The 15,758-nt window shown below is 40.0% G+C and overlaps 1 protein-coding gene across 2 annotated transcripts; it reads right to left on the bottom strand.

The window, feature by feature from the left end:
- Positions 1 to 9,388: 9,388 nt before the first annotated feature.
- Positions 9,389 to 14,706, bottom strand: LOC148012101 (isocitrate dehydrogenase [NADP]). 2 transcript variants are annotated; one of them, XM_087668741.1, is made up of 16 exons: positions 14,475 to 14,706; positions 13,389 to 13,432; positions 13,205 to 13,314; positions 12,496 to 12,533; positions 12,309 to 12,386; positions 12,156 to 12,209; positions 11,979 to 12,080; positions 11,785 to 11,876; positions 11,567 to 11,670; positions 11,331 to 11,399; positions 11,141 to 11,256; positions 11,014 to 11,048; positions 10,444 to 10,586; positions 10,218 to 10,340; positions 10,022 to 10,129; positions 9,389 to 9,655 (listed from the first exon to the last, which is right to left on the bottom strand). In XM_087668741.1, the coding sequence occupies exons 1-15, from the start codon at positions 14,521 to 14,523 to the stop codon at positions 10,048 to 10,050; spliced, it is 1,239 nt and encodes a 412-aa protein (XP_087524867.1). In that variant the 5' UTR covers positions 14,524 to 14,706; the 3' UTR covers positions 9,389 to 9,655; positions 10,022 to 10,047. The 2 variants fall into 2 exon arrangements, with proteins under 2 accessions (XP_087524867.1, XP_087524868.1); XM_087668742.1 differs by having other exon boundaries at positions 10,041 to 10,129.
- Positions 14,707 to 15,758: the final 1,052 nt, after the last annotated feature.

The raw sequence follows: 15,758 nt of genomic DNA, 5'->3' as shown, positions 1-15,758 counted from the left end.
CTCTTTTATAGGCTTTCAAGAGCTTCTCTTCTTGGAGAGAGACTTGAGTCCCAAGATTGGAAAGGTTGATCTTCATGTAAGATGTGGCTGTTCCAAGACCTACTCTACAGCACCAATTTCAAGATATCTCTATGTGTATTACTCAGATGAAAAAATGTCCAATATGAAAGTTGTAGATCTCGTTGTTTCAATAACTTATGTGGGTCATTTTTAGAGATCATCTTTCTATCATGAGATATTTTAAAAATGGATTCACCGTTTTTTTTTTTAATAGCTTTTTAAATTGTACTCTTAACTTGTGGCCCATACAACCACCTTAAGGAGAGTTCATTAGATTGCCTTGGGCCTCAACCTTAAGATTGACTTCCATACAAAAGCTTGTGTCATTTTAGATCTTAGAAAGAGAAAATCACTCCTCTCCTCATGTCTAGAGGATCGTGTCTCTCGTCTTTCTTAGTGAGAGAATTACCTCTCTCGGTTTTCGTAATCATGAAAGAAAATACCTTAAACCTTGACTTATAAGGGAGAGGATGATCCCAAATGAATGCAATGCTCATTACACACAAGTAAACGTTCCCAGGCGTCCCTGGATGCACACATAAATACATATACTCAATGCTAATGCACTTCCTCTTCTTAGAACTCAATCCATCTTTATTTATATGTAACTCCTTGGTTCTTGTGTATACTCTTACACTTGGCAGACACTTCTTTCCCCCTTCATAACTTGTATTGCATGTACCAGATATCCCCATCACAGTGCTCTAATCACCCCATTAAGTGATGCAATTGGAATATTGGTCTCTAAATGGTCTCATGGCCATGCTAGATCATTATCAACACTTAAAGAAAAGTGAGTCATTAATTTATTGACATAAATTTATTAAATAAAGAATGTGTAATAAGAAATCAATTTAGTGACAGAAGGCGAGGAGCACCAAGAGCCACTCCATAGAACTTGATGACGATCTTCAAAGTAGGCGAGAAGCTTAAAGCTCAACTCAAGCCACCTTCATAAGCGACTGGAAGGCAGAAACTTCAAAAGCTCGACCTCAAGCCTTCTCTCCCAAATTCAATGGCAAGATCTTCGAAGAGGGCGAGGGATACAAAGCTCCACCTCTAGCCTCTCTCTCTTGATTTCGGATGACTCCTAAAGCTCTCATAGTGTCACCCTTATATAGTTTTCTCTCCTACAGCTTCACGTTATGTTTTTCTTTACCAAAAAAGCCTAAGGCTTTTATACTTTGCTTTTCCTTAAACCTTTTACGTTTATGGAAAAGCTAAAAGTTTTAGACATCTCTAAGTCGGCCACCTTTCGTTGCATTAGATGGCGCCTTCTCTACCATCCTTTGATTCGCAGACACTCAAAGCTAATCTCTGAACACTAACAAGCTCCCGCTTTTCAACGCACCATGATGCTTCCACACATTCTCTGTCTAAAGCCTTCTGCAAATCCTTCACACTGTAGTTTCAAGCTTCTGTTGCACCTTCGTTTTAAGTGCGTCAACCTGGCCGCCATATCTACACGTCGTCGGGTACGCACACACACGGAAGCAACAGTACCTACAGCTCTGTGCTTTTCTCCGCCCTTGTCTTGTGAAGAGGCAAGAGGGTATTGTAGTGGCCTGGCCATTACTGCGCATCCGCCCGGGAATATCCGCCAGAAGCTCGGCGGCCTTCGCCTTGGCCTGTAGCATCTCCATAACCAACTTTCTCCTCTCTCGTCTCCTCTCTCGGACCTCAGCACTCACCTCAATTCTGAGGGTGTCGTCGTGGATGAATATGCAAGCCCCATCCTGAAGCTGGTTTTCTTTACGAACCAAGGAATCGGCGCACCTATGGCAAGGCAGGGAGGGATCGTGATCTTGTCATGGATGAGAGAAGCCCCTGATTATTGTCAATGTCCATATTTGTGTCTGCCTCAGCAGCTCCTTCCACATTCCCTGCAGGAGTTTCCTCTCCTATATCATCAACCTGCTCGTAATGCCGTCGAGTCTTCCTGCATTGGCCATCTTATTTTGTGCTCTAGAAGCTGTTGAATTGCCTGCGTAATATGTCGCCATGTCATCAACAACAACAGTCGCCATCTTCTGCGTATGTCGTCGTCCCATCATTCGTGTAGAAAGTCGCCACCTTACGTGTCTTCAATAGCGGCCACCAAATCTGCGTTTGTTGGATGCTTTGGAGATCCTTATGAGAATATTGTGCTTGTGATCAGTCTGGGTGTAAGAAACAATTTCCCTGGAAAAGGAGGCGTTTGAGGAAAGATATGCTGGCAACTGGGCTGGATCATTCATTCAGATGACGATGTCGTGTTTCTTGGAGGCTGTGGATATATATCAGCAAGGGCCCCACGCTCTTTCACGGTTTTACCCGGTCGTTAGGTGAGTGTGGGGCCCACAAATTAAAAGCCCCTTAAAAGGTGCATTGGTCTCACCCGGAGGATTCATCCCGACGATTGAACCCTGTACCCCCGATCCCACACCTTGAAGCCTTACACCACGCGCCCGCGAATCACATTGGTGAAAGTTTTGTATCTCGTTTTGACTTGACTTTAAAAAAACGAAAAGGTCGAGAGACCGGCCAGCAATCGGGAGTTTACCGACACGTCCCCATAAAAGCGGGACCCATGCTGAAATTTATCTTCGGCCTTTCTTGGACGAATAGCAACAGTGATCCGTCAACATTCTGGAAGAAAAGAAGTACATATTTGTCTATTTAGCTAACCTTTAGAGAGGGACCTCCCATCTAAGCATCTGTGGTATTGGTTGCCTCTTGGTGTGACTTCCCAAACACAGCCATGATTTAAAAGAACATGGTGTCGCCTAGTGAGAGAAGAGCTAGTTTCCCACAACATTACACATTGACCAGCCTTCAAATCTTCTCAATTATCCATCATGTTGATGTCGTAGCTACTAGATAGACCTTGATGCCTCGAGATGCATCCAACCAATTCTTGGTCACTCAATCTTGGCCTCCATTACCAAAAAACCTTATCTTTCCAAGCCTATAGAGCTTCAATGGAAAGCCTGCACAAGTCAATACCACCATCCTTATCATCAAAACTTGATTCTCCTTTCAACGCCATAAGAGAAAGCTTCTACTTTAGCCAAAATAGCCTAGTTGTACACAAACAAGCCCTTCATGTGCCTCAAAGTAGATAGGTATAGACTCCTCAACCACTTGTCCCACGTTGAATGCCATGCCTGATGGGACTATTGTACTAGAAGTGGTAGCTCCTCCACAAATAGGTGCACTTGACATGTCTTCTCTTCCATCACAATCCACTCCATCCTTAAAAAGCTCAACCACTTTTGTGAGCATTACCGAGGCTTCTCCTTCACAAAACTTGTGGAAATTTACCATCTACTTCAAAAAAATACTCACTGACGATGCAAGACTTGTGACCTTTCCTTGGATCCTTGAGTTTTCATAATGGATACCTTCATATGAACTTGTTTTTTCCATACAATGTGCCCTATCAAGAATATGCTTCGGAAGAGAATTTCGTGCCCAATCATTCATGTGGTTTACAAATTAAAATCCATATAATGCAATCAATCAAATGATGCTTGAACCACAAAAATTATGAATGCACTGAAGAAAATGTGCCTAGCCTATCTACATGTGCTCATGCGTCATGCCAAATTGCAAACAAAAAGACACACAATGGAAAACAAATTCCTAATGACGCTCACTAATGAGTTCAAATTCTTAGCGAAAAATTCTACCCTTAAGTTCGCAGTGGTGGATGTGCAGCGTCACAACACCATGATGGTACCCTTATCATTTTGGTGTTATATGTTCATGACATATTGATGACTCGAAGTGCTCATGATGAGCTTGATGCTTTGAAGATTCGGCTTAAGAAGAGCTTTGAGATTCAACCTTTAGTACATCTCTAATTTTTGTGACTAGTGGATCCCAAAAACACTACCCCACACTAAATAAATTTAAATAAATCTCATTACTATTTTTGTATATAATCATAATATATTATCCTTTAAGAAAATTTTGCGAACACTATGACCTAGTCCATCAAGCTAAAAGCTTGCTCATTCTTTTTGCAAGGAGGAATGTATGTATACCCTCAAATCACAAAAAAAAAAATTGGTAAAAAGATAAAGATAAGAAATTAGGAATGATTTCTTCTTTGTTCATACAATTCTCACAATGGTGTTTTTGTTGTATATGCAAATGGTAGCTCCTCAACCCTCACTATTTACAATTGTTGCACCATCAACCCCTAAACAAATCAAGGATCCACTCTACAAAGATAAGATTGTATTTTATTGTCATCAAGCAATGACAAGAGTTCAACCTTAAAGAAAAAAGATGGGGAGTGGGACACTTGAGATTTGAAAAAAATCTCATCAATAGATACCAGATGACCAAAGGGCTAGTAGCAAGCTACAAATTGGAACACTAAGATTCTAACTATTAACAAACCTTGAAAAAAATCTCATCAATAGATACCAAATAACCAAAGAGCTAGTAGCAACTTGTAGGCTGGCAAATTATGCCACAGCTACATAGGCACCAACACACCCATGACATGCATGGACCTTGAAAAAAACCTCATCAGTAGATACCAAATGACTAGAGAGCTAGTAGTAAGCTATGGATTGGCAAATTCTATCAATGCTACAAAGGCACCTGCACACCTTATCAATAGATACTAGCATGGACCTTGAAAAACAACTCATTAATAGATATCAAATGACTAGAGAGATAGTAGTGAGCTAATTTGAACTTATGACAATGCTACAAAGGCACCAATATAGCTCATGCCATGCATGGACTTTATTAATAGCTACAACCCCTAGAGCTAGCATTCTAGTATATAGGTTGGGGAATGTACAACTATATGAGGAGAGATCAAGGCAAATAGAGTTCACACTAAAGTTGACAGATTAGTCCTTGGGGATCTAAGTAGGTTTCGAGAAATATGAAAAGCCACAATGAGCAGCTCGGGTGTGTCAAAGGTGGCAGGATGCACCAAAGATAACCAAAATGGACTCATGTTGTTAAAATCTATAGTAGAGGAGAAGTTAACCATCAACATATCCTAACCCATCCCTACAAAGGAGTCTAATAGGAGATCAAGTCATTCAAAAAAGTTCTGAGAGAGCACAACCAAAAGAGCAAGCAATCCAAGATATTGAAAAATTGCAAAGAGAGGAAACACAAAGCCCTCTGGTGAATGAAGATCGAGATGGCCACACAAAAGAAAAGAAGGAAAGTGAGGAAAGTGAGGAAAGTGAGGATATCTCCATCTTAGAAGACTTGGATGAGCTAAAAATCCAACAAAAATGAGTTACAACCCGCACTATGAAAAGGGAATCTAGAAGGGAACTTAAACAAATAGAAGCCTTGCTCTAGAAAGAACAAGCAAATTTTGAAAGTGTGCTATTACAATCATATGAGGAAGATGGGCAAAGAAGAGAACTAGCTCTTGCACAAGAAGTAGAAGAAATACTAGCCAGGAGAGGGAAAAGTAGCCCCAACAAGGGCAACCAATATTGGTGCTATTGATTGAAAGAGGGCAAAGAAGCCTAAGGTATTTGTTTCTCACATTTTCGAAGTTGTGTCTCTACTTTTCTGAATGGATCCATTGTTGCTTCACATCACATGCACATTGTTTAAAGTGTCCAAATGATGTGTTTGATCCAATAGGCCATTGTACCTATCTCCAAAAAATGGAAGTAAGCTAGATCTTTTATTGAGTGGTGCATACTCATGCTTAGTATCGAGCTAAAAGATTGGGCATTTTGCTTCTTCCTTCTTCTTCCACTTGAATCTCTTAGTTCAATGTCATCTCTTGCAACTTGAGTCACACTTCATCCATGGCATTGCAAGAGAATTTTGTGAAACAAGTGTCTTAGAGGATGTGAGGTTCAAGGGGAATTCCTTAACAACTCACAACCTAAAGGAGAAACCTTATATACATCATATATTCAACAAGTCTAATGATGCTAATTTTTTAATGTTTTCTATGTAGAAAGTGTAGCAATGAAAAAGATAAGTTATGATATAAAATATCATAGAATTATGGTTTATGAAAATTTTCTTAATATGTTGCAATACCTCTCTCTATGTTGAAGTGGAAATTTCTAAAGAGCCAGGATGTAAAGTTAGGAATAAGCATAATCCTTACCCCAACCATCTTGCTTGTACCCAATCTTATTTTTATGCAATATACACAAGTTAATATATTAATACTTGTTGGGAGGAATTCATTGTACAACAAAGACTTCAATTATAAAAATAGACCATGCCATATCATGCAAAACTACATTGTTTGTCATGTTTAAAGAAGAATGTTTCCAACTTTCCCACAAATAATGAAAAGACAAAATCATCTCTTTTACATTTCCAAATGCAAGTCAGCACAAGGATTTGGAAGCAAGCCTATAATGCTAGAATAACAATGCCATAATCTTTGCAAATGAGGTAACGCATGGGAATCAAAATCTAGAATTTGGTTGCTTAAATGCAATGGTTTTTTGTGTAAGGTCACAAATATCATGTTAATGACCACTTTCTGTTAACCATTAAGCGTCATACAATTAACCTAATATATAAGCGTTAAAATCTAAATTAATCAATGCTAGAAATATAAATTAAATAGCATGGGCTACCACATGCCTTTACAACTACATGTGCTAGTTTAGCATAGGAGATGCATGACAAAACAACTAGTAGTTCCACTCCCCATTGAATGCCAACAAACTTGATTAGATCACACTTTCATTCAAGGAAGTTTACTTACATGGTGTGATAATGTGAAAAGGAAAAGAACAATTCACTACAAAAGTGATTAGACATAGTTCCCAAGAAAATAGTATAAGCATATGTTGAGAAAAAAGGGTAGTTCACTAAGAATGTGGTTGGACATAGTTTTCAACAAAATAGTTTAACATGATACCCCTTGAGAAAGTGTTTTATATTTAATGGCATATATGAAGTTCCAACTAGTTTCAAAAAAGAATTACCCACCCAACTATGAGTTACACGATTCAACATGTTCTTTTTCTTTATTGGGGGCAAGGATTTATTGTATCTAAATGATTGATGCACCTAGCTTGAGATCAGCCTTGAGGATCTTATTTCATAAAAATACTTGAAATTTGAAAACTTGCTATCCATATTATTTTTTTGAACTCAATGTTGGCTCTTCAAAAACTTGACATATGCTTCTAACGTGTGAAAACAAAGACCACCACATAGATGAATCAAGTAAAAAGCATAAATCATGTATGTTGACAAAATGGTTGAGGTTGATTGATGTTAATATGAATGTGCATTATTAACCAAAGAATGTCATTTCAAAAGCAAAACGCTAAGACAAGGCACACTAAATAAGTTCTAGCCAACTTGCATTATTAAAACTATGTGCACATCATATACTTAACCAAACCTTGTGTACTACCATGAAAACAAAGTGAACTTTGAGCACCATAATGGACATGATATTGAAGCTGCCTAACTACCTTCAATATCTAATTTAATGTAAGATGTACTTTTGATATCCTTCTCACAAACAACTTATAAGAAACCTAAGAATCTTAAGTTTTGTTGAAAAATCTATACTATTAGTTAAGGAGAGGTGGGGGGCGGGTGCCACGTGGCAACCCCCACCTCCCCCACCAAAAAAGAAAGAGAACACGGGGGCAGGTACCACGCATCCAACCCCCCCCCCCCCCCCCCCCGGCAAAAATCGCACCTGCCCCAACACAAAGCGCCAAGGCGAGTCTAGGCACGGAGCACCTAGTATCTTCTTAACCTTCAAGATTGAGAATAGGATCCAAACATTTCCTATATGTATCATGGAGGGGATTATTGAAAATAGTCTTGATGAGATCTTGGCTACTTACTTCCATAAAGTAGAGTACCATGAGAGTAAAGGGGTTTTGCTTCAATGAAAAACAAAAATCTCCTCCAACTCTCTTTTAGGGTTCCACCATTCCCTTGGAACCAAGAATTAAAACCCAAACAACCTTAACAAGCATGCACGTGCTAACATACATTTCAAAGCTATTTGGACCTTACATGCATTTGATTGTAGGAGGTGGGCTTGTCAAGCATAACTAATGGTAAGTCACAAATTTACAAGGAATGGACAACTAATGATGAGCCTTTTACAACACGAGGAAGATTTCAAATTTGTAGTTTTTATTAATTTTTGCAACCTTTTGGTAGCATGTGAAGGGAAATTTTTGTTTTTCTAGTCATTATCATGCTTTGATACCATTTTACTTCTTTACTCTAGTAATCCCTCAATCTACAAAGTGATAGCATTTAGGGACAAGATCAATCTCTCTCTCTCTCTCTCTCTCTCTCTCTCTCTCATATTAAGGCTTGAATGCTATATTAATTGAACGTTGACAATCAAAGATATTGCACCAACCTTAATAAGATTGCACATGAAGTGGTTCTTCAAATGACAATGCATGTGCCTACCTATGTGATGAGTCCATGTATGATATTGCTTTCATCTTCTGGGTGGCCCAATATACGAGTACTAGCAATATATGTCTATTTTACATGCACATCCAAGATATGCACACCCGAAAATTAACACTCTACACACATAACATTGTGAACCTACATATGTGAGCATAGACTAAACTATCAGAGTATGTGCATATGTACGCATGGGCATAAGCACATGTTTGCATGCACAACATTGAAAACACATGTATCTAAGTTACGTTCGCATCCATGTCAACATGTGTGTGCACATGCCTATACACAACAAAACATGTGCACCTACATGCACACGTGTGCATGTGTAGACTTGGATGTTTACAAATCCGTACGTGTACACCTGCACGCACACGTGCATGTGTAGACTTGATTGTGTACAAATCAATACGTGCATTGGCAAAAATGTAAGCAAGGAGTGAAAGAAAAGCCATGGTATGGTCTTGATGCGTGTAGTGTAGTGAGATCCTTATACGTGTAGTTAGTGAGGACTAATATGTTGTAGCATTGACATTGGCTGGACACAATTAAAAGATGGTTAGGCACGCTTTTAATGGATCACTAATTATGGGTACTTGATACCAACGATAATAGTTCACCTAACGACCCTTCAAGCCCTTGCCTGTCCCTAGTATTCACTATAATATTCCCTGACCAATTGTCTGTGTGAGAACTAGTGAAGTCAGTAAGCGGTTAACCTCTCACAGGCTTTTAAACATACATTATCTATTTGCTGACATGTTTCCTTCTCTATATAGAATAATGGCTCTTAATGATGTATTGGCATATACTACGAGACCTGATTCCCGCACGTTTCATTTCTACGCTTCATACTCTATACACATCATTGTACATCTTTCATCTCGATTACTGTGCTCGTACATGCAGCAATGCACAAGTAGATTGTAAAAGAAGGAAGCTTGAAAGATTATTCAACAATGTCCATAATAGTAATGTCAACAATACCACGCTAGTAAATCTTCCGTACAACAAAGTTGCCTCAAACAATGGGGAAGAAGAAGGGGGCCCAGAAAGTCCTGCACTATTGTTCACTGTTTGAAAGTATTCCCCATGCTCTCCTTCGTTTAGAATGATTATTCAAGGACAGATGTTCGCTCATCTCATCTGTCCTTGTCAAAATTGATGGTGGGCTTTCAGAGAATGTCACCTGTGAGAGCAACAGAACAGTTAACATTGATAGCAAGAGCCACCACTTTGCTCTCAGCAAAGGACAAATATAGCTTACGGCCAAAAAAGGATCAAGATAGCCATGGACATAAAGTTGCAAGTCTAACAGGAACCAAACACGAATGTGGATAATTGAAGATTCATGTGTAGAAATGTTATTAACAAATGATAAATGTTGTCAACAAACAACATTGAAGCTCCATGTAAAGTAATGTTTGTCAACAAACAATATATGCTACTTTACACACAGCAAAGGATAAGCACATCATTAGCAAATCATCAAAAAAAAAAACTACAGCAAAGGATAGCCATGGACATAAAGTTGCAAGTCTAACAGGTCTCGTACATCTAGTCTAAAAGTATACCGAGGTCTCATGCATCTAGTCTTTGTGCCAAGTCCTTTGCAACAGCATCAATAAATTCCTCTGTGTTCAGGTACTGCTCTCTAGATAACCTGCATACAAGCAGCAAGTTTTCACTTAGAGCTAGTTGAAGAGCCACCTAAAAAGGGTAACTACTAGCAGGATTCTCATGATACTCACTTGGAACCATGAATGAGAAGAGCAAGATCCTTGGTCATTTTCCCAGCTTCCACAGTACCAACACAGGCAGCTTCCAGCTTCTCGCAAAATGAAGTCAACTTGGCATTTCCATCTAGCTTGGCCCTACATTTATAAAAATTCAATTCGTGTCAATGTATTAGCTACTCACAAAACAATCATTGCCACAAATATCACTGACTGTAAGCACAAGAAAAAGTGGGTCAACCTGTGAGTAAGTCCACGGGTCCAGGCGAAGATGGAAGCAATGCTGTTAGTGCTTGTTTCTCCACCCTTTTGATGGACCCTGTAGTGACGAGTAACAGTTCCATGTGCAGCCTCAGCCTCAATTGTCTTACCATCCGGCGCAACCTGAACCAAAAAGTTGCCTTTCAGTTCAACCTCTACACATATCTGACTTCAAGCTACAAAAAAAGAAAAAAGTATCTAGGAGCAGACATCAGCTTCATTATTAGCTGTTTCCTTAAGAGACACGGTTGAGATAGATCTATCACGTCACGAGCTTGTAAAAAGCCCAGTGCATAATTTCCTATATTAATGACCCCTCTCTGCCCTCACTACAAGACATGGACCTGACAGGAACAATGTTTAATGCCCTCATATAAGACTACGAAAACTACTACTCAAAACTTTCTATGATAAGATGTTGCAGAGCGTTGTGACAGACTTTGAAGCGATGGTGTCTGAGGTTGATCATCAGTAGAATTCAACTTATGATGACAGTGGAATATCAGAAATCATTATAACATTATTACTCCAAATGCACAAAACCACTTACAAGAACAGATGTCATCAGGCCAAGGGATCCAAAACCTGTTTACAAAAAGAAGCAACGCACTAAATGATCTGTAGGCAAGACTCCCCACCAAAAAAGCAAACAATGGTTTAGTTTCAAATATACTAACCTTGGGCAAGGAAGTCACTCTGCACATCACCATCATAATTTTTGCAAGCCCAAACATAACCCCCTTCACTCTTCAAGGCATAGGCAACCATATCATCAATCAGCCGGTGCTCATACCTGTTAAAAAGATTGTCAGAATCCACCGGCAGTTTACATAAAAGTAGAAATTGCTTCAGTTTTTAGGAACTGACCATATACCAGCTTCCTCATATTTGGACTTCCATCCTGCTTCATACACCTCCTGAAAGATATCTTTAAATCTATGGTGACAAGGAACAGAACACAACATAAGCAACATACCACAGAAGACCTAACATTATTAACAATATGTCACCTGCAACCTGAGTCCCAAAAGACCAACGTACTCAAGTATTCTTCACAATCCTTAATTTCATATTTTTCAGATAAACTAGACTCCAGATCTCACCTTCCATCATATTTTTTCAATATTGTATTTTTTGTACTTAGATAAAGAGGCCACTTCTTCTCTAATGCCATGGCCATGGAAGCCTCTGCAAAACTGCGAATTGACTGCACAACATTTTGACTTTGTCATGTATTTGAAATTTCATATGTACCAGACATACGTCATCAAACACATCTTTTGAATGTTTCAGACATTTTCTGCATTAGTTGAGAACCAACCTCATCAGTATTATACATACTCAAGGCCACTCCACCAGCTCCCTCAAAATCAAACACCTCCAACGACTCTGTCTGGCCTCCCTTAGATGGAACTACATGGAGCAAAGTACAGTGCAGGAACATGTTAAACATTGCTGCCTCTGCACTCAAAGCACTTACTAGCTGTATCTGTCTGAGTCATAACTCAAACTTACCAAACACAAGCTTCAATTTCCCTGGTCCCTTGATCACAGTATCGGTAGCTCTATATTGATCACCAAAAGCATGCCTGCCTATGCAAATGGGCTTGGTCCAGCCTGCACAAAACACGCATATCAAGCATCTACAAAGTAGACATCAGCAACTTTCAGGGTTCAGAATAGGCTTCTAACCTGGAACCAGCCTTGGAACATTCTTACAGATAATCGGCTCCCGAAACACCGTTCCTAGAAATCACCCAGAATTTTAGTAATGCTATATAAAGGAGGAAGAATTGCAAGATGAGAATAGCATTTCTTGAAAACCATTAGAAATATATTTGGTACCATTCAAAATGTTTCGAATGGTGCCATTGGGGCTTTTCCACATAAATTTCAGACCAAATTCCTTCACACGGGCTTCATCTGAAACCACAAGCAAGCAAACAGTATTCTTATCCCCCCTTGAACCAGAATTTCTGACACATCAAAGTGTATGGTAACTGCAAGTACAAGCACAAAGTAGGAAGCAAACCAGGGGTTATAGTGGCACACTTTACAGCAACGTTGTACCTGCCATTTTGAAAAAATGAATAAGGATTAATTAATGCATGACAATCCTAGCTAGTGAATGCTTGCAGAACACTACTATTCCAAAACTAAAAAGCACTTCCTAGATGCCAGGCAGTAATGGGTACATTAAGCAGTAAAGAGAGAGTCCAAGGTGTGTGGAGTTAAAATGATTCCAGTCACAAAGGTGATGGCCTAGAAATTGAGAATTAGACTTATATTTGTGAGGTTGTCGGTTCAAGTCTTGCTATATGCATCACAAGGTTGGACACATATATTAACATGGTGTGTTGATCAAGCTCCAATCTTCATATCTATGCATAGGAGCTATACCAAAGTACCTCTTGCCTGCTCTCTCATCTAAAATTTGGAGGGGAGGTAACCCCCCTTGTGGGCATTCCAGTGTGTGTCTCTCTCACCCAACAAAAAAAAGGATTCCATCCCCACAAAGAGAACCGCATGACAGAAGGCTGTGTGAACGTATTCTTGAATGTTGAGCCTAAAAGGTACAAGTGATCTTTAAAGACACTTGCCCTCATTGGACACACTCACACCTAATCTGGTTAAAGACACCTCAAAGTTCTTTTGCACTCATATACTTGGCACATAATGCAACAACATTTCAAATAAGTTGAAAAACATCAAACTCCAAACATAAATGAGGGGAAGCTTACTTCAAAGTTGCCAAAGCTGACTCTGTTGTCACTTTGTCATCAGTAGCATCTCTGTACTCCAAGCCAAGATCAAAATATTTGATATCCAAATCCAGAAAGGGTAAAATGAGCTGCCACAACTTCCACAGTCAAAATAAACAACTAGCAAATCAGAAAAGTGGAAGAAAGTAAGCCCCCAAGATACCTTGTCCTTGATCATTTTCCAAATCACTCTGGTCATCTCGTCTCCTGAACCAATACAGATGATGAGCATACTCAACATAGACTACAGTAAACATTTGGCACCAACGACAACAGTCAATTTCATCATAAGAAAAAAAAAGCAATAACCATACTGGATAATACAGCTTTCAGTGAGGGATGCTACATTTTTAGCTGCGGTACCAGCACCTTCATAAAACACCTAGCTTCTATAATCTTTGCCAAAGACCCCATCAATAAGATCTATTAGAGCATAGCATGGACAACTTAGTTGGCCATTTGGTAAGGATCTAGAAGAAGTTTCAACTACTCTTTGGCTGACTAACCAAATCATCTCGGCTTGAAGAACCTAGATCTAAAAACTGGAAGAAACAGCGGCACTAGACAATGCTACAGAAGAGCCTTCATTCCACTAGACGATGCCTCAGGGTTCATTAATTGAGCTTCTATGCATGGATATATTTCCATCTCTGGTTCCTAGATTCAAGCAAAGCAGAAATACAAACTTTTCAACATTTTCTCATGTGGAAAAACGGGCTAACGAGGAGCTCTTTTCTGTGTTTGTCCATTTACTGTTCGACATCACGAGCTTCAGCTCGCGAGGCACTGCATATCTAGCTAAGTGTGGTTAAGTGCGGGGAGCTGCCAGCCCCCACCACCCCGGGCTCGGGGCCCCGCGCCCAACTGCACCTAGTTAGGAGCGTAGAGGCACCGCACATCTAGCTAGGTGCAGTTGGGGCGGGGGGGCTGCTAGCATCCTCACCTAGCTAGGCATATGATCCCTCCCTTGCAGAAGCTGGTGATGATGTCGCAATTTACAATGCGGAAATTATAATGGGAATTTATCTAAAACCTCTTATGAAACTTAAACTATTTTGAAAAGACCTCATCAAAATATCAACACGGAATGACAAAGCACAAAGCTGGTACGATCTCTCCTTTTCAGCTCCGAAGAGCTTCTAGGCATCAAAATCACGACAAAGGAGCGATACACATCCATGAAAATACAGAAATGCTGGCAGGAATTCCGAAAGCTTCAGATCTGGAGACATGCCGCCATGAGACTTACCGTCCATTTCAACGATGGGGTTCTCGACCTTGATCTTCTGGAACGCCATGGCTGCGGCGGCTGTGGGAGGAGGAGGAGATGGAGGAGCTAGGGATTAAATGCCCCTCCGAGAGAAATGGAAGCGCAAACAGGAGGCCGCAGACCGCAGACGAAGGAGAGGAAGACAGATATACGCAAAGCTCGCGTCTTAAAGCATTTCTCGACACACAGAAAATATGAGAGAGAGAGAGAGAGAGAGAAGAGAGGAGAGAAGGGCCAGTGGCATGTTTGGTGCCGCCGGCCAGTGTTGCGGTCCACGTGGCGACTCCCTATTCGCCACTAATCGGCCGACGACTCGGCCCATCACACGTGCCACGGCGACAAATTAAGCATTCCAAAGGTTGAGAACTCTCAAAGTAGCGGCGAACCTTAAAAAGGTTTTCATGCTAACACCCGGCTCTCTAGTGGGGGTTTAGATGCCCCCAAATCACAACTAAAAAGACTTGAGTCACCCCTAGAGCAACAAGGGCGAGCCGGGTCTCGATTATAGCACCCCACACTTCCAAAATGGCAAGTGCTAACACAAGTTTAGCAGGGGCTGCATCGAGCCGAGACTCTGATTGCTCCATTCAGGTGTGTTCGTGTAGTGTAGTCTTCCACGAATAGGAAAGAAACTTCTACCTTTTGTCCATTGTTAATGTGAGGATTTTGCAATTCCACTATTTTCCTTCACACTAAAGCAACCACTGGGAACTCTACAGGGCCCTGTTGTACTTCCCTCTACACTGCAAGAGCTGGCACAACCCAGCTCTAACATTCAACCTTCAAAAATCCAAAGATAATTTAGTTGAGAACTTCAACACAATCTCATACATTCATGCATTTTTTTCCAAAAAAAAAAGAACTTTAAGAGACCTTAAAGCAACCTCATATGAGCTACAATATCTCGATCAATGCTCTTTTTTATTTTTAAAAACTTTCTTTTCCAAAATGTGAAACAAATTTTAATGAAAATTCTAAGGCATAGAACACTTAAAACTAGGAGGTTTTAATCAAAAATCCTTCAATTTTTAAAGGTTTCCTCACCTCTTTATTTTAGATTTTTGAGTGGGTGTGTTTATGGCTATGAATTCAAACACTGAGTACATCTTAGAGGTGTTTTGCATCTTTCAAATTTCAAGCCTTCTCAAAATAAAATAGGATTACGCTAACCTAGGGTTTTCTTAGCTGGTGTAAATTAGTGCAAGGTCTACCCACACATGCCATGGCTCTTAGTCCTTGGTTAAGAAAAGAAGAACATCTATA

The sequence above is a fragment of the Lygodium microphyllum genome, chromosome 27 (assembly GCF_053477565.2).
Source record: "Lygodium microphyllum isolate KBCC chromosome 27, Lygodium_microphyllum_v1.1.10, whole genome shotgun sequence".
Classification (NCBI taxonomy): Eukaryota; Viridiplantae; Streptophyta; class Polypodiopsida; order Schizaeales; family Lygodiaceae; genus Lygodium; species Lygodium microphyllum.
Note: the sequence above shows the minus strand (reverse complement) of the source record. Positions and strands in the feature narration are given on the sequence as shown.